Genomic DNA, 27,440 nt, shown 5'->3' on the forward strand with positions numbered 1-27,440 from the left:
AGATAGATAGTAAGTGACCATGTGTGTTACTGCTAGAGGGCCAAGTGTGCCTGTAGTGAAACAAAGAATATTGTGCTAGTATGCGACCATGTGTGTTGTTTCTCAAGGGCCATGTGTGCCTGTAGTAAAACACGGAATAGTTAGCTAGTACGCGACCATGTGTGTTGCTGCTCCAGGGCCATGTGTGCCTGTAGTAAAACACGGAATAGTTAGCTAGTACGCGACCATGTGTGTTGCTACTCAATGGCCATGTGTGCCTGTAGTAAAACAAGGAATAGTTGGTTAGTTAGTATACTTAGTATGCGACCATGTGCGTTGCTGCTCAAGTGCCATGTGGGCCTGTATTTTATAGTTGCATGTCACCATGCGTGGGTCGTTGGAGTTGGAGTTCGAGTTGGAGTTCGAGTTGGAGTTCGAGTTGGAGTTCGAGTTGGAGTTCGAGTTGGAGTTCGAGTTGGAGTTCGAGTTGGAGTTCGAGTTGGAGTTCGAGTTGGAGTTCGAGTTGGAGTTCGAGTTGGAGTTCGAGTTGGAGTTGGAGTTCGAGTTGGAGTTCGAGTTGGAGTTCGAGTTGGAGTTCGAGTTGGAGTTGGAGTTAGAGTTGGAGTTCGAGTTGGAGTTCGAGTTGGAGTTCGAGTTGGAGTTCGAGTTGGAGTTAGAGTTGGAGTTAGAGTTGGAGTTAGAGTTCGAGTTTGAGTTAGAGTTGGAGTTAGAGTTCGAGTTGGAGTTCGAGTTGGAGTTAGAGTTGGAGTTGGAGTTCGAGTTGGAGTTAGAGTTGGAGTTCGAGTTGGAGTTAGAGTTGGAGTTCGAGTTGGAGTTCGAGTTGGAGTTCGAGTTGGAGTTCGAGTTGGAGTTGGAGTTAGAGTTCGAGTTGGAGTTCGAGTTCGAGTTGGAATTCGTATTGGAGTTAGAGTTGGAGTTCGAGTTGGAGTTCGAGTTGGAGTTCGAGTTCGAGTTGGAGTTGGAGTTGGAGTTGGAGTTGGAGTTGGAGTTCGAGTTCGAGTTCGAGTTCGAGTTCGAGTTCGAGTTCGAGTTGGAGTTGGAGTTGGAGTTGGAGGTCGAGTTGGAGTTGGAGTTCGATTTGGAGTTCGAGTTGGAGTTCGAGTTTGAATTCGAGTTGGAGTTCAACTTCGAGTTGAACTTCGAGTTCGAGTTGGAAAACTCGATAGGATACTCGATAGCAAACTCGATAGGAGACTCGAATCTTTAGTTTTGAAACCGAATCTGGTTTAAGTTAAGTTTTGAAAGCTTGAACTAATTGTAACTTTTATTTTAAATTTTGTCCCGAGGTCATGGCGTCCGATACCGAAGACGAGACATCAGACGGTCCACGACGCGAGCACACCCAAGTTACACGGAAGAAGCGGAGACCAGGGATGCTGTCTTCGTGCCATGGACCAAGAAAGAAGACCCGCAAGACTGTTCCAGCGGCAAGTTGGACTGTCGAGGATGTTGCCCCAGCCGACGCCGCCACGCCGGCACTTGAACAACCTACTGAGGTGCCAGAAGGACAGCCAGTTCCACCGGTCGAGGCAGTTTCACCACAAGGAGTCACGTTCAATGAGGTACTACAGCTTATTAATTCTTTGCAAGGAGGGAACAAAGACAAGGCACATTACTTGAACAACAGTCAGTTAAATAATGTGGTGCCAGAATTTGATCCCTCCAGCAAGACACAAAGTATAGATAGCTGGATTCATAAAGTCAACGAATGTGTAAAAATATATGACTGGAACGAGAAGCAGACCATACATTTCGCGCTTCAAAAACTCGCGGGACTTGCTAAAAAATGGTTTGAGTCCTTACCGACCGTTGTATATAGCTGGGAGGAATGGCAAGCTAAACTTAAGAAGGCTTTCCCCAATGAGCAAAATTATGGTCGGCTTCTCGAAGAAATGCTAGCTCGCACCACGCGTGCCGGTGAGCATTATCGCGAATATTTTTACGATAAGCTAACCTTACTAAACAGATGTGAGATCAGAGCAAAGAAAGCTGTACAGTGTATAGTACACGGTATATTAGATAAGTCCGTTAGGAACGGTGCCCAAACTTTAAATTGTGAGGAACCAGAAGATTTATTGGATTACCTCAATTCGCAACGACCCCCTGATGTGTCTTTTAATAGGAAACGTAGTGAAGCTGGGCCCAAGCAGAACTCTTCTTCGGGTCCTTCGGGTGAGACCTCTATGACTTGCTTCAACTGTCGTGGAAAAGGGCATTCTTTTAGTAAATGTCCTCAACCTATAATAAAATGTCAAAAATGCAATCGGGTAGGTCACGATTCTGCATCTTGCAAACTTAACCCTTTACACCTCAGGAATGATAGCAAAAATAGCAAGGCCACAGTTGGTGAAGAGCGCAAAGTTCTTAGGATCTACACACTTCGCAACACCAACGACAAGTTTTTTAGAAAAATTTGTGTTAATGGGGGTGATTATGTAGCGTACGTCGACTTTGGAAGCGAGTGTAGCTTGATACGGGAATCCGAGGGCGAGAAACTTAATTTGGCAAAATGTTATTCGGAACTACCAGCAATAAAAGGGTTTGGCGAATCGTTGGTGTTTCCTGTCTATAAGAGCTTCGTCACTATAAAAATTGATGAAGTTGAAGCTTCCGTTGAGGTACTAGTGGTTAGTGATGAGTTGTTGCAGACGCCCTTACTGGTTGGCCAGAATTTCACAGAGTTACCTTTTGTAACGGTTTTGAAGGACAACCGTAAGTTGTTCTTTTATAAGAGCCCGATAACTGAAATGCAACAAGATGATTCTGTGAAGTTGTTAACCCTTAACTCCACCAAAATTCAAGGGGTGAACCTTGTTGAAGTGTATTCAGAAGATTCCTCTTTTTCCGGTGACGTTTATATCGAAGGGCATAGTTGCGGTGAACCTGGAAAGGAGTATCATCTACATCAGGGTGCTTATAGTATCAAGGATGGGAGGGGTCATTTAGTGTTGACCAATTTAACTAAGGATGCGTTGGTATTGGATTCGAAGGTTCTTTTAGCCAGGGCTTCACCATTTGTAGAAAAGAAAGTTCGCCATGTAAATAGGATTACCTGCGACATCTCATCATTGGAGCCAATTGAGAATACCGATATCAAGGTAGGCAAGGACGTCAGTTCAGAGTTTGTCGATAGGTTGCATACGCTTCTTCAATCCTACCGTGATTGTTTTGCGTCAAATCTGAGCGAAATAGGATCGGCTAAAGATGTTGAGATGACGATAGACTTATTGGATAACCGGCCAGTAGTCTACAGGCCTTACAGACTGTCCCATGTTGAGAGGGAGCAGGTGCGCAACACAATTGAGGAACTTTTACGCAATGATATTATTCAAGAGTCGAACTCTGATTACGCCAGTCCCATCTTAATGGTAAAAAAAAAAACGGGTGAACAACGATTATGTGTCGACTTCCGGGCTTTGAATAATAAAACAAAAAAAGATTGCTTCCCGCTTCCCCTGATCGAAGACCAGTTGTCAAACTTAAGTGGTAACCGCTTTTTCACCACTCTAGATCTTGCGTCTGGTTACTATCAGGTACCCATGGCGGAAGATAGTCGACGCCTCACAGGATTTGTAACACCAGATGGGCACTATGAATTTAAGAGGATGCCGTTTGGTCTTGCCAATGCGCCGGCAGTCTTTCAGAGGCTTATTAACCGAATGCTTGGATCGAAGCGATTTGAATCCGCATTGGCATACCTGGACGACATCCTTGTGCCGTCTGGTGATCTAGAGCAAGGTATTGAGAGATTAGAAGATGTCTTGAAACTCATCAGGGAGAATGGTCTTACACTTAAACTGTCAAAATGTCGATTCTTCGACAACACAATTAATTACCTTGGCTATGAAATCTCTGCCGATGGGATTCGGCCCAATGAAGATAAAATTTTGGCAGTCAAGACATTTCCTATTCCTCAGACAGTGCACGAGGTTAGGCAGTTTTTGGGCCTGGCTGGGTATTTCAGAAGATTTGTGAAAGGTTTTGGTGAGATTGCTAGGCCACTCACAACTCTACTGAAAAAAGATGTCGCATTCAAATGGTCTGAAGTAGAGCTCCAGGCTTTCACCACGTTGAAAGAAATGTTGGTCGATCGTCCAATATTAGCTTTATATAACCCTAAACTTGACACCGAGCTTCATACGGATGCAAGCTCTCTTGGAGTGGCTGGGATACTGCTACAGTGGCAAGAAAATCCTCGTGTATTGAAACCAGTAGCCTATTTTAGTAGGCAGACCACTCCGGAAGAGCGTCACTTGCATTCGTATGAGCTAGAAACTTTGGCCATAGTGAACTCTCTAAAAAAGTTTAGAGTGTACCTATTAGGGATTAATTTTAAGGTTGTGACAGACTGTAACGCTATCAGAACAACGTTAACCAAGCGTGACTTGGTACCTCGAATTGCCAGATGGTGGCTCCAAATTAGCGAGTTCACCTTCGATATAGAGTATAGGGCTGGTACACAAATGAGCCATGCTGACGCTCTTAGTCGCAATACTAGGTTGACAGATAACGACAACGACTCGCATACTTACACCGTTTATAACATAGAAAAAGATAATTGGCTTTTGACCTTACAGCTGTCCGATCCTGATGTAGCACGTATCGTGAAGGTTCTTAGGCCGGAAAATGACGAGGAGGCTAGGGATATTAAGAAAAACTATGTATTCAAAGATCATAAGCTTTATAGGAGAGTAGGCGATGCATTGCGTTTGGTAGTGCCACGAAGCGCGCGGTTTCAAATTTGTCACGCAAACCATGACGATATCGGACACCTAGGCGTAACCAAGACTATTGAGAGGATTCAAGGGCATTACTGGTTCCCTAAACTTCGACGTTTTATAAAAAAATACGTGAGCAACTGTATATCTTGCGCGTATAATAAGGATAGTTCCGCTAGAAAAAAGCAAGGCCAATTGTATCCCATACCAAAAGGCGACAAACCGTTTCACACGATTCACGTGGACCACTTAGGTCCGTTTGTAAGGAGTGTTAGTGGTAATACGTATATTTTGACAATTGTAGACGGATTCACTAAATACGTTTTTGTGAAACCGGTAAAGAATACTAAGACAAAAACCACAGTGAAAGTATTAGAGGATGTTTTTCATGATTTCATTTATCCCTCTCGAATCATTTCCGACCGAGGCACCTCGTTTACATCAGCGGCCTTCAAAAAGTTTTGCGATTCTAATGGTATCAAACATATCCTAAACGCAGTGGCTTGCCCTAGGGCAAACGGCCAAGCCGAAAGATTCAATCAGACCATATTAAATTCCATGATGAGGCATAATTCAGGTCAGGACGAACGTGGATGGGACGTGTGTCTAAAAAAAATTCAGTGGGGCATAAATAACACCATCAATTGTACCACCCAGAGAACTGCATCAGAGACTCTTTTTGGCATTAAATCTCAAGATGGTCTCTCAAACAAGTTGGGTGTTGAAACCGACGTCGCTAGCAAATCCATGACGGATTTGAGGAGAGAAGTCGATGACAACATTCAAATGAGCCAGACAAAACAGAAACTAAGATTCGATTTTGGAAGAGTCCCCGCTGCAGTTTTTAAGGAAGGGGATTTGGTAAAATTAACTCGCACTAATTTTTACAACAAAGGAAATAGCACAAAACTGTTGTCTAAATTTATTGGTCCCTATAAAGTCATAAAGATTTTGGGCAACGATAGGTACAAAATAGCCGACATTCCCGGATTCGGCAAAAAGAAAAGATTATTTAAGAGTGTCGTCGCAGCCGATAGGTTAAGACCTTGGATTAAAATCAACTCACCCAAACCTGATTCAAATAAATGTTTCTCTAGTAGTAGTTCTAGTGAAACCTCAGATTGTGAAACCGATGATAATATTCCCTTGTCAGAATTAAAAAAGAGATCTCAAAAGAATTAGAGGATAGATTTTTGTTTCATAATGTTAAACGTTATCAGTAGTACCAGTGTATTTTCTAAATGGCAGAGTGTTATGATTAATTTACTCCTAGTCTATCCTAATACAGCATCAGATTTTAGAAGATAATACAGGTCAATGTTATAAGATGAGTAGAACCATAGTAGTTATAAGATTAATATAAACAGTAATAGTTCATTGTCATAAATGCGTTATTGACAATATGTTGTATGTTAATTAATTAATTAAAATTAGAATCTAGGACGAATTTAAATTAAGTAAAATTAAAATTGTAATATGTAAAGTCATTAAAATGTTATTTGTAATCAAATTTTAATAAGATTATTTATTTTATTTACAATGTGTAATGAGTGTACACCGGGACGGTGTACGAGTCGGATTGCCGAGTGTTATGATTTTTAAGTAATAATGTAGTATTAATATGATTTTAAAAGGTAATTTAGTAATCAGCAACCTTCTGGTCACAATTGTTATGTTTAGCAACACTAATGTCAGTCTTGACAGCCCGCTTCTAATCAGCCAATCACAGGCAAGTATTACGAAATGCCAACCCGACTCGTTTCCGGTCCGGTTTGAGGCGCCATATTGTTCGCTAAAGGCGGCCATTCCGGTGTTAGCGCTTGATACGTGCGGACGTAATGTTAAGAGTGCAGTGCTTACATTGTAGCCTTGGTATGCAGTATTAAATAAAATCAGTTGCAACGAATATTGACTTTGATTATACAAAAGTAATATTTATTTGTTTATTTAAATTGTAAATGTACTGTATGTACTGTCTGCTTAATGTTTGTGTAATTTTCCTATTCCTCTAATATATTCGTGCACTACCTGTTATAAAAACTTACTGTTCTTTATATCCTGATACCCTAAGGTTGTCTGGAAGAGATCGCTTACAGCGATAAGACCGCCTGTTGCTACCTTTCTCTACATTGTAAATCTGTTTTGTTTGTGGTGCAATAAAGAATATTTACTTACTTAATTATTATCTCTGTCATTTACATAATCTCAGGACCTGAAATTTGGTATGCGTGCGTGGAGCCGAAGCAAACACGTAGAATCCCCCTTATAAATAGACAATTTACTCTAATGTGACCTCTCATAACAATGTATATAATTTACCACAAGTCAATAAAAAGTTTTAGGCATGATGAAGGATGAAAACAAATGGAGAATAGTGCGAGAATTGGTTGCGTTAAGACCAAAAATGTATGCGTGTATATTAACCTCAGACGACATAAACAAAATTAAATGTGTAAAAAACGAAAGGTATTAATGCCGCTCCTGTACGACAACGATTAAATTTTAAAAAATACTCTTGCTGTTTAGACTTACGTAAACCTCTTTATGATAACATGTATAATTTGGCCTTTGTCCAGTAGTAGACGTCTTTTGGCTGAGATGATGATGATGAAGCACAATATGTACAAATTAAAAGAATGAAAAAGAGATTAACCCCTTACCACATGTTATAAAGATATTTGTTGAAATTTGAACTTTAACACTTGTCAATATAGTTGAATATCATATCCGCCATACATAGCTTCGTATGCGGTAAAGGGTTAATTTTAGACGATGGTATTAAAACCTTTGCATGGGGACGTTATAAAATACCTAAATCTTCTTCTTCCTCGCGTTGTCCCGGCATTTTGCCACGGCTCATGGGAGCCTGGGGTCCGCTTGACAACTAATCCCAAGATTTGGCGTAGGCACTAGTTTTTACGAAAGCGACTGCCATCTGACCTTCCAACCCAGAGGGGTAAACTAGGCCTTGTTGGGATTAGTCCGGTTTCCTCACGATGTTTTGTTGTGATAAAATACCTAAATGATTGGTAAATAAATAAATAATTAGTCATTCACTTTTAAACTTTTTTATTTTCGGAATGCATACAAATACAATTATTCTTAGTCCGCAAACACATATATTTTTTTTATGATTTTCGAGTTAATCACCTCCACGAACCACAACCCCGCGTCTTTCCAGATTAAAGTTTTCTGTTTAACAGGCACGGAGAGCAATGATCTAATGTTGTGTTTCCTTAGCACCTCCAGCAGTAGCCCCTCCGCATGGTATCCCGAGTGTAACTGGAGGACGGACCTCTCCTCCAAAATCTCTTTGATCAGCTTCTTCAGATCGCTCCGGGCTGCCTCCCACTTGTAGATGTCCACGTCAGGTGCTAGCGCCTCGATTGATGAGATGAAAGCAATATTTGTTTCGTCGCTATCTCCGCATTTATAATTATACCCCAACCCCTTGTTACTGAACCACAGCCTCACAACGAGCTCAATTACGTACTCCATTGTTATTTTCTGATTTTTAATAAATTTTAGAATGCGTATGCGCTAGTGGCAGGTTGCCGGTAATGTGGTCTCATTTATGATAACATTTCTCTGAACCATGGCATGAGCGGTGTGGGGAAATGACCGAACGGGATAGTCTTATTTATCTTTCAGTAGGAGTAGCAGAGAAGGCTATTGTTTGTTCTTGTCACAGTCCCCAGTCCAGATTTTTGACAAGTTTTGAGTCGTTACTCCTACATTTGCACTATAGATAGAATTTTATGACGAACGGCTATCGGGTCTTCAATATTTTATCTCCATTCTTGTCTGCCGATTTTAAAAGAAACATGAACACTTATTTATTTATGATTTTTTTAAATATTGTCTATAAAAACACTTTTTTCGTTACTCGATTGCTGTGAAGGGTTTTACATACACGAAATCTACACATTTGGGTTCGTCTGTCGTCTCTAAAAACTCGTCAGAGATTTTAATTTTAAACTAACTAGTTAACTAACACAAAAGTTATGTCCAGAAAACCAGTTTTTTGGCCTAAAATTGTTCAACTTTGATGCCAAATATCTCGAAGACAATAAACTTGAAGTAAATATGGTAAGCTGGCTACTAGCTATGGTAAGGTAACTAAGGGGATTCAGATCGAAGGTCATTGGCACTAGGGAGCCCCTTAAAGTGAAACTTTTATTCCATCGCCTCAATTATGCATGTCGCATTACAGCCGGCCGATTTGAGTAAAATTCTACTTTATTTCTAGTACTTAGAGTTGATCGTTGTTTTTCATTATTCTTTATGTTAATCTAGAATATATTTGATTTTGACAGATAGAGTTTTACGGTTAATAAGATCTACCGTCCTTAATATTTTGTATGAAGTTACAAGCAAATATCAGTCTTCGTGAATTAAGTATTGTATTATTTCAAAGTGCTTAAGGTTTAATACGGTATGGTAATATGGTAAGCCGTATTTAAGGTTAATAAGGTCTACTGTCCTTAATATTTTGTATGAAATTACAAGCAAATATCAGCTCTCGTGAATTATTAATGAAGCTTATTTCAAAGCGTTTAAGGTTGAATATTTCCTCAAATTTTCCGTTAAATACCTACAATCCTTAGAGCATTTAAACCGGAGTCGCCTTTAAGAGCTTACCCCTCTGTCGAAAACCTCGCCCAATGGTCATACTTATTGTATGGACTGGCGTTTATCTGACCAAAACCAACCGAAAATAAACATTCACCAGTACATACAATAGTACTTGTAAGCGTCCATAGGCTAGGGTGCTTACTTGAGCGGACTGTATGGTTGTTTGCCACCGACGTCCCAGTACATATAAAATGCAGGATCGAGAAATTGGGTGATGTTATATTTATTCAATTCCATGACTTGTAGAAATAGTTGTATAACACAAGTTCTTCTAGATTAGAATACGTTAGTAGTCCTCAAACACGCAAACTGGGGCGAGGCAACGCGCATGTGACAACTTTGAAGTTGCAGGCGTCCAAAGGCTACACTGACTACACTTACAATCAGGCAGGTCGCGCCGTATGCAATTTCACAACATTTCGCATACTTTAATGATCAACAACGCGCATGATCCATAGGCTACAGTGATTGCTTAGCATCAGATGGGTCGTATTCTTGTTTGCCACCAACGTGGTATAAAAATGTTCACCAATACCAGTGATCGACAACGCACATGTAACAACTTAGAAGTTGCAGGTATCCATAGGCTACGGTGACAGCTTATCATCAGGCGGGCAGTATTCGTGTTTGCCACCGACATGGTATAAAAAAAAAGTTGCAGGCATCCATAGGCTACGGTGACAGCTTATCATCAGGCGGGCAGTATTCGTGTTTGCCACTGACGTGGTATAAAAAAAAGTTGCAGGCATCCATAGGCTACGGTGACAGTTTATCATCAGGCGGACAGTATTCGTGTTTGCCACCGACGTGGTATAAATAAGTTCACCAGTACAAGGAATCTGAATTAGGTCAGCTAAAAAATACCTATTACATAATATAGAGATGTTACAACATGGTAGAAAAATGTATTTTTTCTTGAATACCTGGGTATTCGATATTTATTTATTATTCACATACAGATATACTCGACTTTGCTAGTTAACGACATAATTAGGTTTAAAAACCCCCTTTTTCTAAAAAGTGTGATGTAAATATTACCAGATGTAACTAGAAATAGTTACAACTTTTAGATTAACATGAAACATCCCGTACTGTAAGTAAAAACATGTATGTTTAACATTACGACTAGTACCTGGATAAATATCGAATACCCAGGTATTCAAGAAAATATATATTTTTCTATCCGGTTGTAAGTGTTGTAACCACTCTATATTATGTGCTCTTGCAAATATGCCCGTATGCATATTTTAAATCAAACTTATTCTCTCTCTTATCTCGATCAACCTTGAGACTGGAATGTAGGTACACGTGATGCGTGGGCGGCAGACTGGCGACCGGCCGACGCACCATGCGGGGATGCCCCTCAGGAAATTGTAAACGGATCGATAACTAACTTACACAAAGTCGCATCATAACAAGTGGCACTGGGGGGGTTTCCCTCGGGAGATAAATACCTTAAACATAGAAAGTAGCGCCAACTGGCGAGGATATATGCACAACTACCAAGGGGCGCAGGGCCAGGGGCAGCGGCGGGGATGGGGCGGGGGAGGGCGGCGGCGGCGGCGGCGGCGGGAAGGGGGCAAGTGGCGCCCTCTATATATTTTTTAAACAGATCCATAGCTAACTTACTTACAAAGACGGAAGTAGCGCCATCTAACGGATCTTTGCCGAACTACCAAGTGGCGCCATCTAACGGATCTTTGCCGAACTACCAAGTGGCGCCCTCTGGCGGATCTTTGCCGAACTACCAAGTGGCGCCATGTAACGGATCTTTGCTGAACTACCAAGGGGCGCAGGGCCAGGGGCAGCGGCGGGGAAGGTGGGGGGGGCGCGGGGCGGGGGGGGGGGGGGGGGGGGGTTTTTGAGCCGGGGGGGGGGGGGGGGGTGTGGGGGTGTGAGGCGGGGGGGTGAGGGGGGGGTGAGGGGGGGGGGGTGAGGCGGGGGGGGGAGATAAATACCTAAACTGAGCCAAAAACGGCATATCCTCCCTACTCACGTTCAACGCAGCTGGCCAACTTTATTGTCACGCGTGCAATAGAGTATTTAAGAGCAAGTTCGGCCTGGCCAGCCACATTAGGGCTCACGCTAGACAACGTCCATAATGTGTTTATTTGGAGTCGCCGTCATCGAAAATGATGAGGAGGACTATATATATATATATAATATCCGCAAGACGCGACCTAAGCCCTCCTACACATACACCCGCAACTCGACTGGACAACTCCATTGCGCATCGTGTGACCGCATCTTCAAAACAAAGTTTGGTTTTGCGAGCCACATAAGGGCATTTCATAATCCGGATAAGAATTGTTGATGGGGTCGCCATTGCCGTATACGGCAAGGAAGGAGTAGTAGTAGTATATATATAATAAATTTCCAATTGGCAAGATTTCGGTAACGTCTTCTGTTTGTATAGGAATCGAAAATATCAATTTTGAAATGAAGGTATCTTTTATTTACTGTGAAACTTTTACATAATTTTACAACATTCCGCTACTTGCAGACAATAGTACCTAATAGGGAATATAACGCGAAACTCTGCGTAGGGGGCGCCACTACCACAATCCATCAAAATCCAAATTTCGTTATCTAACCTCTCCATCACTTTTGCATATTCGAGCGATGAAGAAGCAGATAACTAAATTTAAATTTTCCCGGTAGGCCTTTTGTAAACAATCCGTCTTGATGCATCAATGTCATATTTTATTATCTGTGAAAACTTGTCAATCAACAGTTTAAGGCACAGTATGTATAAGTTACTCTATGGTTTACGAAAGGTGCTAGCTGAGGGCCTACCGCGAACCACGTTCGACGTGTTGCCTCCCTGTCACACTTACGTAAGAATTTACAAGTGCGACAGAGAGGCAACACGTCGAACGTGGTTCGCGGTAGCCCCTCTGAACTCTGGCGGCAGAACATTGCAGTAATACTCCCTATTATAACTGCAATGACGATAATTATATAAGCATGAAATTATGGAGTGTGGAATTAAAAAGAGTGAAATCTCTTATGGTAGAACTGTGGCAAGTGTCCAGCTGTCAGCTATAAATAATAGTTCCAAATCTCTCCAGAGTAGCGCTAGTGTAGCTAAGAACCTAGGCGTTATTGACGGAGTGAAGTGCGCTGTCTATTAGGTTTTTATGGTTTTTTGATGACACTTTTTGGTACATGAAGATTCCATTCCTTACCTCCACCTTCCATACATGATTTTTTTATGGGAATCAACTTTTTGCCTTTTTTCACATAGTAATATAGCTTATACTTTATGAAATGAATAAAACCAAGTTTTTTTCATATTCAATGCATAATTATCGTCACAAACCTAACAGTGACTAACTTTTTAACATCTCACACTCATTCGGAACTCGATTTTCTGATAACTTTCTTACATTAGGTACAATGTTTCTATTTGATATTGAAGTATTGAAGTCAAACCTCGCGTCTGGATCACCGCCTCGCTAGAACTGCATCATGGTCTTGATGCCTTTGACGATCACGTTCAGGAAGAACCGCTGCGTCGACTGCGTCTGGAATTATACTTTTATTAGTATTTTTTATGTATATGGGAAAAACATGAAAGATGATTGAAGTGTGCAAAAAGGAAGCCATCACGACGGAGGTTTCAACTTCAAAATTTATTCATCAAATAGGCCATGAGGGCACTTTTCACACACACACACACACACACGTCAATATGGAATTTACATACAAGCAAAAATTATAAAATACAATTAACTGAAAATATCAATACGAACTAAAGTATTATTTATTACATAGAGATTTATATAGTCTCTTAATGTCGAATTACAAAATAAAATTATAATAATAATATTAAAAAACACACACACAAACAGATACGGTCACGTCTGAAAATATCGATACGAAAAAAGTCTCATTATTGCTCATATATGTATTAAGGTAGTGTATATATATTTTAGGCACATTTTTCCTACCGATATTATCAGACGTGACTGTACAAAAAAAACTAAAAATATTTAGAGGCGTGTCAGAACCAAAAAAAATAGTTTATCAAATTATCCTTAGAGATGTATAAGGTCTCCAAGAGTCTAAATCCTGTATAATTAAAAGATTAATTAAGAATGATATTAGAACCAACGATTCTCGACCACCACACACACACGAAAGGCTAAACGTCACCAGAGTGACGTTCCGGTCGCGTGACCTACCTCCGCGCAGTCGAGCAGGCTCTGCGTGAAGCGCTCGCTGAAGGCGGCGGCCAGCTCCTTGCGCAGCTCGGCCGGCACCGCGCCCGGCGCGGCCTGCCACGTGCCGTTCAGGGCGGGGGCTGGAACGATACATTATCCTTACTTTCAATTAACCAACATTTAAGAGTGTGATTTGTTTGCGTCAGGGATAGGAAGGCTGATTATCTGAGTGGAAGGGAGTGCTTGAAAAGATGCAAGACAGATATTCGTAGATGTAGGTTAGTTTTTAATTAATAAATAAATCGTTTTTAAGTTATGAATCTACGTAACGCTTTGGCGTAAGCTGTTATGTTATGATAACTTGATTGAATAAATAAATTTATGGCGTTATTCATAAACGCGTTACTGCCCTGAATCGTTTGTCGTTATCTGTCATTTTGTGCCTTGTCATTATTTGTCATCACTGTACAAACGTAACTAAATCAGGCCCGTAGAGTTTTATGAATAAGGGGGTCATTCAGCAAGCTACAGGGGCACTTTTACATGTAAAATTTTTACAATCAATAAAAAGAACAAAATACAATTACAAATATGGAATCCATGAAATATTACATACTTTATTAGAGATGTATATAGTCTCTAAATGTCGTATTACACAAAAAAACTATGATAAAAAAATACAAACAACAAATACTAAAATTCTGAGTTATAAAAGTCACTAAGTGTCAGAGATAAAATATAATTAAAAAAAAATGATCATTAAAATATCCTTAGACATGTAAAGGGTCTCCAAGACTTGAATTCTTATATTTAATAATTAAAAGACATGAAATTAAATCAGACAAACAGACAAGAACCAAGTCTCTGAAATAAGTCGGAAAGTTTCAGGAACATTGCGTTATCTCTATAAATTTAAGAATTTTCTCCCAGTAAGTACTAAGAAATTACTTGTGCAGACTCTAATTTTGCCAGTTATTGACTATGCGGACGCGTGCACGACTAATATCTCTCAGGAGTACCTCAATAAGCTAGACCGTCTTATGAATAATGGCATACGTTTCATTTTCGGACTTCGCAAATACGACCATGTTCCTTTTTATCGCCGTCAGCTAAATTGGCTCACCATCCGTCGTCGTAGGTCCCTTAGAATACTGAGTATTTTATTCTCCATTTTGTTCGAGCCTTCCTCCCCTGGTTATCTTAAACGTAAATTCACTTTCATCACCCCCCGTCCAGGATGTGAACTCCGTTCCTCCCGTTCTCTCAAACTCTCTATTCCTTCTCACCGTACTGGTTTTATGTCTAACTCTTTCGCCGTTGAGGCAATCCGTCTCTGGAATTCCCTCCCTCTCTTTATTCGACAAGCCCCAAGCAAACCCGTTTTCAAACGACTACTTCGCAAGCATCTTCTGTCAGAAGAACTTAAATAAGGTTCACCATCATGTATATGTACATAATTATATGTATTAGTCTATCTTTTATACATTATATAAGTAGTAATATTTAACTATTTATATATTTTTAATATTATTTGACTTCACGTTTAATTTTTTCCTTATTATTTGTTATTATTTTTTCCTGCACCAACATACACAAATGTCTCTGTTTGACCCAATGGTTGACTGGTAGAGAATGCCTTTTGGCATTAAGTTCGCCATTTGTACATTTTTCTTTATGTGTGCAATAAAGTTTAAATAAAATAAATAAATAATAAGAACCGAATCCATAGTGGTATCTCACGTTAATGCCACTCAGTAATGGCAATCTTCTTACAGCCATTATAACTTTACACTTAACACTCTGATCGTCAAAGATGTCGTCTGACGCGCGTCACAGCCAAATATCACCCTTTGTGCATTCCGATAAGGTTCACGATGACGCGCCGCGCACGAGAGGCGTGGTGTTCAAAGGGTCAAAAACGTAAGGAAAAACTGGCGTCCTTTCTATAGACAATTTAATAGCTTCGGATACACTTTACTGAGGTTTTAATCGTACAACTTCTAAGTAGTAGAAGAACATCATAGTGGGTCTGACAAGAAAATTAGGCTTTCAATTTTTTTAATTTTTTTTATTATTTATTTATAAAAGTTACATCGGCTATGATCACTTATCTGCCAAACTGCATAGCAGTTTGTTGGCAGAAAACTTATTCTACCCTCCAACATTGTGAAGTAAGTATTTATTTCCACAAATCCAAATTTATTTGGTATACACAGGAAAGCCACTGTCCCCGGACGGCAGCAGCGCCCGCACGTCTGCAAGTGCCACGAGACAGCTACTGACCGTCGGCCCGGTGCTTGGAGCACTGCGCCATCCGCCACAGCAGGTGCAGCGCGAGGCAGGCGGCGTGGCCGCACTGCTGCAGCTGCCGCCGGCGACAAGCCACTGTCCCCGGACGGCAGCAGCGCCCGCACGTCTGCAAGTGCCACGAGACAGCTACTGACCGTCGGCCCGGTGCTTGGAGCACTGCGCCATCCGCCACAGCAGGTGCAGCGCGAGGCAGGCGGCGTGGCCGCACTGCTGCAGCTGCCGCCGCAGAGACCGCGCGCGCGCCGCCGGCGAGTCACCGGAGTCCCCGGACGGCAGCAGCGCCCGCATGTCTGTTAAGTTTTTTTTTATTTAGGAAACAAACAGTCACATATTAATATATATAAGCTTAAGTGATAACAAACAGACCTTTAGTTCCATTGAAAATAAAAGAATACATTGTTAATTACAGATCGAAACAGGGAAGGTGTTAGGCATCTTCTTGTCTGTCACGCATACAGGGACTTCAAAACATCGGTAGGTAATAACAAAAGTTTTTGGAAAACATTTCATTTTTGGTACAAGCTTTTATCGCTGACTGTACCTTCTACAGGCAACTGTAATTGTACCTATTATTTGAAAAGTCTAAATTATCAATAAATTTGTTAGTATCAAAAATATCAATAATTGTGTATTCTTCACATAAAATAGATACAGAATAGAGGCAATTACGCTATGCTGCGCCTAAATGCTGGAACAATTTGCAGCCACCAGTAGAAACAATAAGTCGTAAGAAATGACATTCATGGAAATAAGTCTCTCTTTAGGCGTATGTAATTTAATGACATACCCGGGTCCATTTGCCACATGAAAACACTTTTTTTAGTTAAGTATTACTTGTAAAATTTTCCTAATATTTCCGTTATATTTCCTAACTTTTCAGAACCTTACACATCATGAACCAATCATGGTTTCTGAAATTACAAGATGAAACGATAATTAACTCAATTTATTTCATACCGTAAGCCAACAAGAGATATTTATAACAAAGTTATTCCCGAGCAATAACGTGGTTAATTAATGATTAAACGAACTTACCTGTACGTGAAGTTCAATCATAATTACTCGAAGGGTTTCGTTCAAAGATATTAGCATAAATTATACATGTAATTTCACGATAGACTCGCCATTTCGCACTATATTTTGGAGAAATAAAATACAATATTAAAAAAAAGAGGGTAGAAAAATTTATCGTCTCAATATTCAACCCTCACCAACCAGGCGCCATCATTCTGTTTAGAGAGATGCTGAGGTGTTTCCTACATTATTTCACGACCTGGGATCAGGCTAGTCCTAGGGCAGGGAGGGTTGCTAATATCTTCGAACGAAACCCTTCGAGTAATTGTGATTGAACTTCACGTACAGGTAAGTTCGTTTAATCATTAATTACTTTCGGGTTTCGTTCTCGATATTAGCATAAATTACACATGTAGATGTTTAGAGAAAGTGTAGGACGTGAAATAACTTAATATTCATAGTTAAACTCTGAATGCAATGATTAGTAAAGTGTAAGTTTCTTACACACAATAAAATTAATGATTAAACGAACTTACCTTAAGAGAAGTTCTATCATAATTATACGAAGCGCCTCGTCCGTAGTTACGCCGGTAGGTGTTACCACTCTGCACTTAGTTTGGAGTTGTTTTTAAATTTTTATTCCTCAGTAAGTGGGTATGCCTAGATTCCACTTCCTGGCCGCCATCGCTCTGTCCGCTCATTAAGTTGAGAGAAATATTTTACGTATATATGAATACATTGATTGATGTATTTTATATAAGATAGTAAGGGGATGAGCGAAGCGATGGGTGGGAGGGAGTTATGTTACTAATCTCTTCGGACGAGGCGCTTCGTATAATTATGATAGAACTTCACTTAAGGTAAGTTCGTTTAATCATTAATTATACTTCGCGCCTCGTCCTCGAGATTAGTAACTGAAGATATATATATACATGTAGACTTTGAGAGTAATATTTCCCGAAAAACCATCAATGTCGATATACTTATGTAATATAATATTAGACAATTTATACTATATTATAACCTCTCAGCATTGATACAGGAATCATTCTATTTATATGATATCAAAATAAAATCAACATATTTGTAGATATGTTATGTACTGTACTATAAAGTAGGATCGAATAATATCAGGCAAGATATCAATCTTTAACACCTTAAATACCATTAATTTATTGTATAAACTTGAAATTAGTCACTTAAGTGTACTTAAGTAAATAAAAGTCTTCATTGGATATTCATTGGTACAAATACAAGAATAAATGCCTACTATATATAAGATTTTGTAGGGCTATGCAAAAGTTTGTTTCTTAAATTAAACAGATTCTTCATCCTCTAACTTGGTACAATTTTTTGGTAAGTCAACAAATCTGTTAAACCTTAAAATATAATATATAATTATGTTTTTTTTTTTTTGTTAAACCTATTTCTAATAGCTAGGCAATGTAATATAATCAATCGATACGAGATGAATACGTTATTTTTTCATTATTTATTTAATACGGATAACACCAGAGACAAACAGTCTTCATTACTTAAAATGGACCTTTGTAAAACCTTTGTAAAACGTTGCAAAGGTATTGGACTGTCCGCTCCACCCTTTGGTGTTGCGGATGGTGTCGACGCCGACGCCGTGCGCGTGCGCGTGAGACACGGCGGCCCGCCGCGTCGACCATGCACGCGCTCAGTGCGCACTTGATCCGCTGACTGGGTGTCTGCGAGTCTACTGGTTTATGTGGCTTTTTAGTAGCGATGAACAAACAGGCTGTCAGATATTCTTAAGGGCTTTCTTTTATTCACATAGCAAGAAATCGCCTCCGCTGGACATATAAAAAAAAAAGGGTTTTCGCGGAAAAAAGGTAGATATATAATAGGTTGCTTACGCCTAAGTCTTAATGTTTTTACAATATCTGGAATTCTAATAGATATACATTCAGAAGTTATTTCAATGTTTTTTATTAATATTTCACTTGGATTCTGTGAGCCGTAGTGAGAGCCAGCAATGTAACCGTTTTGTTTGAAAGCCTTTCAATTTCATTTATCGCTAGGAAACCAATCGCTCAACTGATTTAATACAAGATTGGTATACCAAATTGCATTGTACTTAGGCGTCAGATGCCGTAGAGGAAAAAACTCATTTAATGAGTCTCTAAAGCCATGCTCACTCACTCATTTAATGAGTCATCATGTGATATTGTTGGAAGGCTAAGGATAAGGCCGTTCTATAGGAGTTTAATGTTCCATATTAACTACCTTCATTAAACAGATTGGTAAAAAATAGACTACTGTCGGAATAGACGAGTCATACGTCGACAAAATTATTATTAGAAAAGGGCCACCACTTTTTAAGACAAACATCATACTGTTTTATAGCAATAGGGAAGGGCAAATTTGGCGATAGGGAAGCTATCATTATATCCAATCAGGATGATGGTAGGCTTCTCCTCGATAGGGTTACCCGCACAATATCCTTGCAGCCAGGGTAATCAAGTTGTGTATTCGTTGGGAACAGGAGTGAGAAATTGAAGCATTGCCACAAGGCTGAAATATTATGACTTGCTAGCAAAGCAAGGAGACTTCTAAAAGCAGGGTATCTTGGTTGTGTTGGCCACAACGATACGACCACGATACCTGTAGCTTTATCTGAAATAATCTTTCGAAGAGCTTTCAATAAAACCGAAAAAGGTGTGAAAGCGTAAAAGAACATGCCTGTCCAGGCTACAGTAAACGAGTCTCTGATAACACGATAGCGATACGCATAGTCATCAGGGTCTTTGTGCCAAGAAATATATTTTGCGCATTTCTTCTTTATACGACCTGCAAATAAATCGATTAAAGGTAAACCAAATTGCATATTATCTCATTAAAAACCCAATTGGCTAATTCCCATTCTATATCCGGATGTGATCTCCTTGATTTGTAATCAGCTATAATATTATCGCGGGATATTATATATGATGCAAACACAAACAACCATTGCCGCAGACCTCTCTTAACCTGGGTAAGATGAGGGTATTGTATACCGCCCATTCGGTTAATGTAGGCAATCGCGGTAATATCTAATAGTAGTTGGAGTATCTGGCAATTGTACAAATTACATGAGTAAATTTGAAGAGCAATAAATGCGGCAGGCAGCTCTAAATAGTTGATATGATACTAGACCATTGGCCGCTTGCCGTACCACCCCCGCAGGCTCCTCCCCACCCCATAGTTGAGGCGTCAGAAAATATTTGAATTCGGAAATTATTGGTGATGGGAATTATCGATATTCATTAACCACCAATGTATGTCAGGTAGGATGGACTCTGCTATACTCATTGTATGATTATAATTATCGGGGCCTTGTAAGTTAAGGAACTTGCAGCTTTCCAGTTCCTTCATATAGAGCCATCCGTACCCGATAGCCGGGCACGGTGAGTAGGCCGGTGAGTTTTGCTAGTTGTCTAATTTTGCAATGCTTCATTTTTAAACACTGTTCTACTCGTAACTCAGATTTTAAGCATGTTTTTGTAAGGTAAGCTAAGTACTGGTTGTCGATTTGCGGAAAATGCCCAGAAGCACTAACTAACTAACTAAGGTAAGCTAAGTCGCAACTGACGCGAGTTAATAATCATTCCTATAAGAATTTGCACGACGTCATAGGTGTAGGTAAGTGTGTACTACTTTTCTCTTGGTTGAAGATAAAGCCTAATGAAATTAATAACTGTATTGTTGGTTTTATGTTTTCTATACATTGTTCGTAACTTTGCCCGAAAAGGAGCCATTCATCGAGATACAGAGTAGAGAGGAGGCCTGCGTAGTTTTATTTTACAATAGGTTCATGTGATTTTGGTGAAATCATATAAGGCGCGGCCTCAGTCTTACGAGGCCGGTGTCGCGAACGTATTGCGAACCAGCTAATATTTGCCAACGTCATGGAGTAGATGGCGCTAGTAGTCACGTTTAAGTTAAGAAACCGCTTCTAGGTTATTGGGATTTTTTGACGGAAGTTGAGAGGGTAGATGAGAACGACAGTAGGAAAAAGGAGGTTGTGTGCGAACAAATCTACGCGGGAGTGATATTTGCTTTTAGATCAAGTCATGAACGTTCTTATGGTGTTATTAGAATAATGATGTGTCTCTGGTATATTGTGACCAACGTTATCAGTACTCAGAGTGAACAGTGATCCAGTGAGGCTAATATGAACTTAAGGTAAACTTTGTGTGAGAAATGGGGTCGCTATAAGGGGAGGTTTTGGAGGCTACTATTAAGCTCAAGAAACCAGGTGGATAATCATGTGATACTCATGTTATATGTAGGTAATAAAGTCGGACACCAGCACAACTCATATCGTCATCTCACTAACATCCAGGCCTCGTATAGGTATGTAGTACATTTACATATCGCTTTCCAGTATCCGTAAAGCATTAGCTCATTCGATAGGTTAATAAGTATGGTGAGCTTGACGACATGGTGGAGCATGCTGGGAATTTTTATTCACATGCACTGTTATCATCATCAAAAGTAACATATGTTTATCTCTAACATATGAAAAGTCAATTTATTTACGCGCGTACAACTAAAGAGCTACAATTTTTGGTTTATTTCATTCAATTTAATGTTTTATTTCAACCATGAAGCCCATATTTATGTTATTTCTACCAAAAAGGTATTCAGCAGGCGAATGTTAGTGGTTCACCTGAGCACATAGGCAATTGAGTGAGTACCTACATACATTTTAACTGAACATTCTTGCTCTTTGATATACAAGAGATTGCAAGTGTCAGTAGGTATCATAATATAGTTTATAAAAAGCAGATATATAAATATATGGGACATGCGCTCGCATCGACGGCCGGACGCAACTGAGGCGCGCGCAGGCGGCGCGCACGTATTTATGCAGCGGTTGGAGCGAGATGGAAGACAGGGCGTGCTACTCTCGCAAGCGACATTCTCTGCGGTAGTCCTGAATTGCTGTATTTTCTACTACCCACTTCATGCAACCGGCGATTGTGAGCGGGATAGAAGATATGCCATCGCACTCTAGAGAGGTGCGATTTACGTCAAAGGGTAGATTAGATTCTGTAGTTCTAAGATACCTATCTTTCTATTTTTTCGTAGGTTTAGGAATAGTATATAAGACGACGATACATTTCAATAAATGTTCATTATTTAACTGACTATACCGCTGTTTACACTTGACTCCTCCTGCCTGGACCCCCATATTTGGTGACCCCGACGTGATATACAAGTACGCACAGTTCTTTCTGTCAACAACGAGTCATCGCTAGATATTCTCGCCGCCATGGCCGACAAGATGTTAGAGCACGCCGAGCCAGTCACCGTTGCTGCAGTCACACGAGCCACAGATTTTCAAGCCCCGCAAAGCAGCGAAAACACATTTTTTGAGAAGTTATCCCAGAAGCTCGACAATTTAACACTCGAAATTGCAGCCCTTCGGTCCGGCGGCCGGCAACGCTATCGCCGTCCCTTTCGCTCTCGAAGCCGTTACCGTTCGAGATCTATGTCGGCGCATGGAACTTCACGCAAGCCCGGTGATCCTGGATGGCTGTGCAGATATCACTTCAGATTCGGAGACAAAGCACGAAGATGTGAATCGCCGTGTAGCAAGAAGACTAGCTCATCGGAAAACTAATGCCTACACCGACTCTGGCGGGCCTCGGTGTACCTCCAGTCAGCAACCGCCTTTGTGTCATCGATCGCAACTCTCGAGAACGTTACCTCGTCGACACTGGCGCCGAAATATCAGTACTATCGTCGCATCACAAGAAGAAGCAGTTATCAAGCACCTACAAGCTTTACGCCGCAAACGACACGCCGATTAAGACCAATGGAGAGAAAACAATCACTCTTAACTTGGGGCTACGGCGCGACTACCGTTGGACGTTTATCGTGGCTGCCATCAAGACCTCAATCCTCGGAGCTGATTTCCTTCGGCACTACAAGCTGCTACCTGACCTAGATCAAAAGAAGCTCATCGACAAAACCACTAAACTCCAAGTCAACGCATTAACAGTTCGAAGTACTCAAGAAACCGTCTATTTGATCAGCAGCAATCAAGCCTACTACGAGATTCTCAAACAGTATCCTAATGTACTACGACCAATGTCTTTGAAAACGCCGGCCAAGCATAACGTGCAGCATTTCATCGAGACTACGGGCCCCCCACTCTTCGCCAGGCCACGCCCACTGCCGCCCGACAAATATGCAGCGGCGAAGGCCGAATTCGAACGCTTGATGGAAATGGGCATCTGTCAACCCTCAAACAGCCCCTGGGCAAGTCCGCTGCACGTTGTCAAGAAAAAAGATGGTTCTCTACGTGTCTGCGGCGATTATAGACGTCTGAACGCCGTAACACAACCCGATCGCTATCCTTTACCTCGAATTCAAGATTTTACGTACCAGTTACACAACAAGAAGATTTTTTCAAAATTAGACCTGAAGATGGCGTATTTTTGGATCCCCATGAACAAAGAAGACGCGCAGAAAACTTCAATAATCACACCGTTCGGGTTGTTCCAGTTTAACTCAATGACGTTCGGGCTCCGCAACTCAAGCCAAACATTCCTACGATTCATGCACGACGTTCTACGAGGCATAGATGGCTGTTTCTGTTACGTCGATGATCTTCTCCTGTCCTCTGAAAATGAAGAAGAACACAAAACACTGCTTCGACAAGTCCTGGAACGCCTAGATAAATACGGCGTAACTCTCAATGTCGATAAATGCGAGTTCGGACGAAGAAAAATCAACTTCCTTGGTGTCGTCAAGCTCACCATACTTATTAACCTATCGAATGAGCTAATGCTTTTACGGATACTGGAAAGCGATATGTAAACATATTACATACCTATACGAGGCCTGGACGTTAGTGAGATGACGATATGAGTTGTGCTGGTGTCCGACTTTATTACCTGCATGTAAATGATTATCGACCTGGTTTCTTGAGCTTAATAGTCGCCTCCAAACCTCCCCTTATAGCGACCCCTTTCCTCACGCAAAGTTTACTTTAAGTTCATATTAGCCTCACTGGATCACTGTTCACTCTGAGAACTGGTAACGTTGGTCACAATCAACAAGAGACACATCATTATTCTAATAACACCATGAGAACGTCCTTGACTTGATCTAAAAGCAAATATCACTCCGCCGTAGATTTGTTCCACACAACCTCCTTTTTCCTACTGTCGTTCTCATCTACCCTCTCAACTTCAGCCAAAAAACTTTTAACATAAACGTGACTACTAGCGCCATCTACTCCATGACGTTGGCAAATATTAGCCGGTTCGCAATACGTTCGCGACACTCCCGCCCCGAAAGAAAAATGCTCCTCTTAATTGAAATTATATGCCTATAGGCAAACATATAAATAAATCAACAATCAGATAATAAGAACACTTAATGTGAATAACGATGTGTTTGAGCTGTCCATTCTCGAACCGCATGGTTCACACTTTGCGTCGTGAATCGGCACGGCCTGAGACTTTGTGCAATTTCTGATGACATTACAAAAATGTTCTGAGACCCTCCGTTTCTGTGATGGATCAAATCGTGCATCTGATCTGAGTTGAGTTGTGACTGATCTGTGTTGAGCTGATAAAGAATAAGATTATGAGTCTGATCTGAACATTCATCAATGTTTGTGCTGAGCCAACTAATAACAGGATCCTGAGACTGGTCTGAATATTGATCAATTTCCGTGCTAAACTGATTGAAAGCAGGATCCTGAAACTGGTGTGAGCGTCCATCGATGTCTGAGCTGAGCTGAGTGGGATCACGGCTGCGACCTGTCATATTTGGTCCATTACTGGTCTCTCCGTCAACCCATGACCAATGTTATTTCCTACACTCCCGCGCGTACGGTTCTAGATTGCTCCGAGCAGTCCCTAGTTGCAATTTAGGTCCCGAGAAGAGACCGCGTCATGCAGCCCATGTGTCAGAGGGTGGCAATGCGATCTGATATCATATATCGGTGTTGTTAAACAGTGAGAACTTCGTTCGCGATAGGTATATCCTATCTATGACTACCATCTGTGATTCAATTTGTCACTTTGCTCTTTTGACATTGTTAATAGCATAATAACCTATTTCACCACTTCAAGTGTCACAACTATTACTATAGCAGACGTAAATGACTGTAACTGTTTTGAACACTGCGACGACCGCGTGATCGAAAAGAATATACGTTTTTATATGCAATGATAATTACTACACAGACAAATGCGGCCGTCTTATCCGAACGGGTGTATGTGACCTAAATTCCCACTTCTCTTTACTGAATATTACTCGCAGTATTTCAATTTATTCGCTTATCCATTAAGGCCACTGTTGACATGTCCATCTCTGGGTGCACCCACTTCATGTCCGGCAGCCCTCCCCAGCCAAGGGAGAATCACGCTATTTCTATATAATCACAAATAAAAATGTAAAATAGAATTTGAAGACCTATCTGATAAGTTTAGATAAGTTTATTAACCTCAAAAGTTTACACCTAATACATAATTTCTTATAATATATTACATAGGATTCATTGTCCAAGAGTTTTTCGCTGATACTTAAAATAGGTATGAACCTGTGCTATAAGTACCAGTTACCTTCCATTTGTCTCTATATACTTTATACATGTATTATATCTAGACGGGTGTTATTTATAATCATACTGTAAATCTATCTACAACTCGAGAGGACCACACCCCTTTTTTTTAATGCTAATTGGACATTCAACAGACTTGTCAAATCAGGCTCCCACTTCGAACCATCAAATCCAAAACAAGTGATGTGATAGTCAAGCAGATATTGAGTCAAAATCAACTGTGCTTTCTTCTAATCATTCTCTGGTGCGTTTATTTCGCGCTGGTGTTTATTAATCTAGTTTAAATATGTTGGGACAGTCAAGGTGTAGGCAACTGTTTTAATAGGCTTATAGTATTATATCGCGTCCGTGATTTTATTAATGTTGATTTAGATAAGTGTGGACTTATTCTGTCTAAATTGAGCTACACTGATGCCGCCTTTGGGGGGTGGATGCTGACGAGTACTTCGGTATTAATTCAACGCATTCAAAATGCTTTTCTTTTCTGTTTCTTGCCGTTCTCACATCACACCATTTTTAAACCGTTATAATCTATTAAATATGTCTGCCAGACCTACTTTGCACTATGCATCATTGCTTTTTGGAGTCATTCGCGATTAACAGCCGTCTTATCTATTTGAAAAACTTAAGATCTCGAAAAGTCATGTACGTGGTGTCCTCAGGCTTAACGGCACGTAACACAGTACGTCCGCTTTTCGTAGCAGCTTTCGATATGCTGCAATGAAGTGTTGGAACAATTAACCGCCACCAATCAGAAACTGTAAATCCGTTACCTCTTTTAAGTACAACCTTAAACGGACATAGTAAAAAAAGAAATATTTGTGTTCTGTCTTGTTCTGTTAATATTCTGTTCTGTTTGCGATTTGTTTCTGTTTTAGTTTTTAATTTTGGGTGCCATGAAAACCAGTGCCTCATCTAACACACATGGCTTATACTGAGTGGCATCCTATTTGGTGTACGTGTCATTATTTACTTTGTTGTTTGAGTATGAGGAGATCGGACATTTTGACGGCCAATTTGTACTGAGTTCGCCTGAAGCAAATTCTTTACCCCCACACAAAGCACAATTCATTCGCGCATGACGCTCAAATATGCAAGAGTGATAAAGATGCAAATAGACGAATGAATGACCGAAGTTTGAAGATGTGGTTCGCGGTATGTCCTCTGTACTATGAGACAATGTGTCATTGAGTATATCGTTTTGTACCCTATTCATTGTGGCATAAACGCTTGGCTTTGCAATAATGTAACTTAATGATCAAAATTGTTGAAGTGAATCAAGCAACAGTTTATATGGTTGAAAGTCGGAATATTAGGTCAAATTCATTCTTTTATTAGGAATAAAAAGTATTTGTCGTATTTACATGTGAAAAGTGATTCCATTGGAGTGGAAATGGATCAAATCACTACGATGTTTGCAGTTAACTATTGTACAATTCGGCATTTTGGATAAAAACGGAATATTCTCGGTGTCTCATTCGTGCACTCTCGGTAACAACTAAAGGTGAACTAGCGGCAGTGTGTGCCCATTGAACTAACAACTGCGACGCGGCAACCGGCGGCTGCCCTCTTTCTAGTATTCTATGCTCTGAGATTATATTCTATTAAAGTCAGCCTCTCTATTAGGTCTGACATAAATAATATAAAGTAAGTACTTTATTCTCATTCTAATTAATTACAAAACCTGTCATGAACTCTTTGTTATTGCATTACATCACTTGCTTTACTCTTTGATTACATCCCCGTGCACATGTATCAGTCCTGCTAAGGATGGTAGAAACAGCAATACATATACTGTACATCCGAGGTGCCGATTCATCTTCCTCATTCCGATCAGATCTTAAATTAAGCAAAATATCGCCAGCCTTCCGCAACACAGTGTTTTAACTGCTGTGTCCATCAAATTGACCCACTCTGTTTCTTTTATTCACGAATATTCACTCCACAACTTTAACAACCATGCGAGACATATAGATGGGTACTCAGTAGCAAATTCTCAACGTA

The 27,440-nt window shown here is 40.4% G+C and overlaps 1 protein-coding gene and 2 long non-coding RNA genes across 3 annotated transcripts in view; 2 read left to right on the plus strand and 1 right to left on the minus strand.

Moving 5' to 3' along the window:
* Window positions 1–27,440, plus strand: part of LOC133533958 (uncharacterized) — a 240,208-nt gene that overhangs the window by 119,846 nt on the left and 92,922 nt on the right. The window lies entirely within an intron of this gene.
* LOC133533953 (nuclear pore complex protein Nup205-like) overlaps window positions 11,296–27,440 on the minus strand; it is a 149,826-nt gene continuing 133,681 nt past the window's right edge. The window contains exons 7-9 of the mRNA XM_061873043.1: window positions 15,803–16,119; window positions 13,541–13,659; window positions 11,296–12,880 (exon numbers count right to left, since the gene is read on the minus strand). Coding sequence (XP_061729027.1) covers window positions 15,956–16,119 — 164 coding nt within the window. The 3' untranslated portion in view covers window positions 11,296–12,880; window positions 13,541–13,659; window positions 15,803–15,955. The remainder of the gene's footprint in view (window positions 12,881–13,540; window positions 13,660–15,802; window positions 16,120–27,440) is intronic.
* LOC133533928 (uncharacterized) lies at window positions 19,462–22,005 on the plus strand. Its single transcript, XR_009801945.1, has 2 exons — window positions 19,462–20,357; window positions 20,421–22,005. It is a non-coding gene; the product is annotated as an uncharacterized LOC133533928 (long non-coding RNA).

The sequence above is a fragment of the Cydia pomonella genome, unplaced genomic scaffold (genome assembly GCF_033807575.1).
Source record: "Cydia pomonella isolate Wapato2018A unplaced genomic scaffold, ilCydPomo1 PGA_scaffold_29, whole genome shotgun sequence".
In the NCBI taxonomy this organism is placed as follows: Eukaryota; Metazoa; Arthropoda; class Insecta; order Lepidoptera; family Tortricidae; genus Cydia; species Cydia pomonella.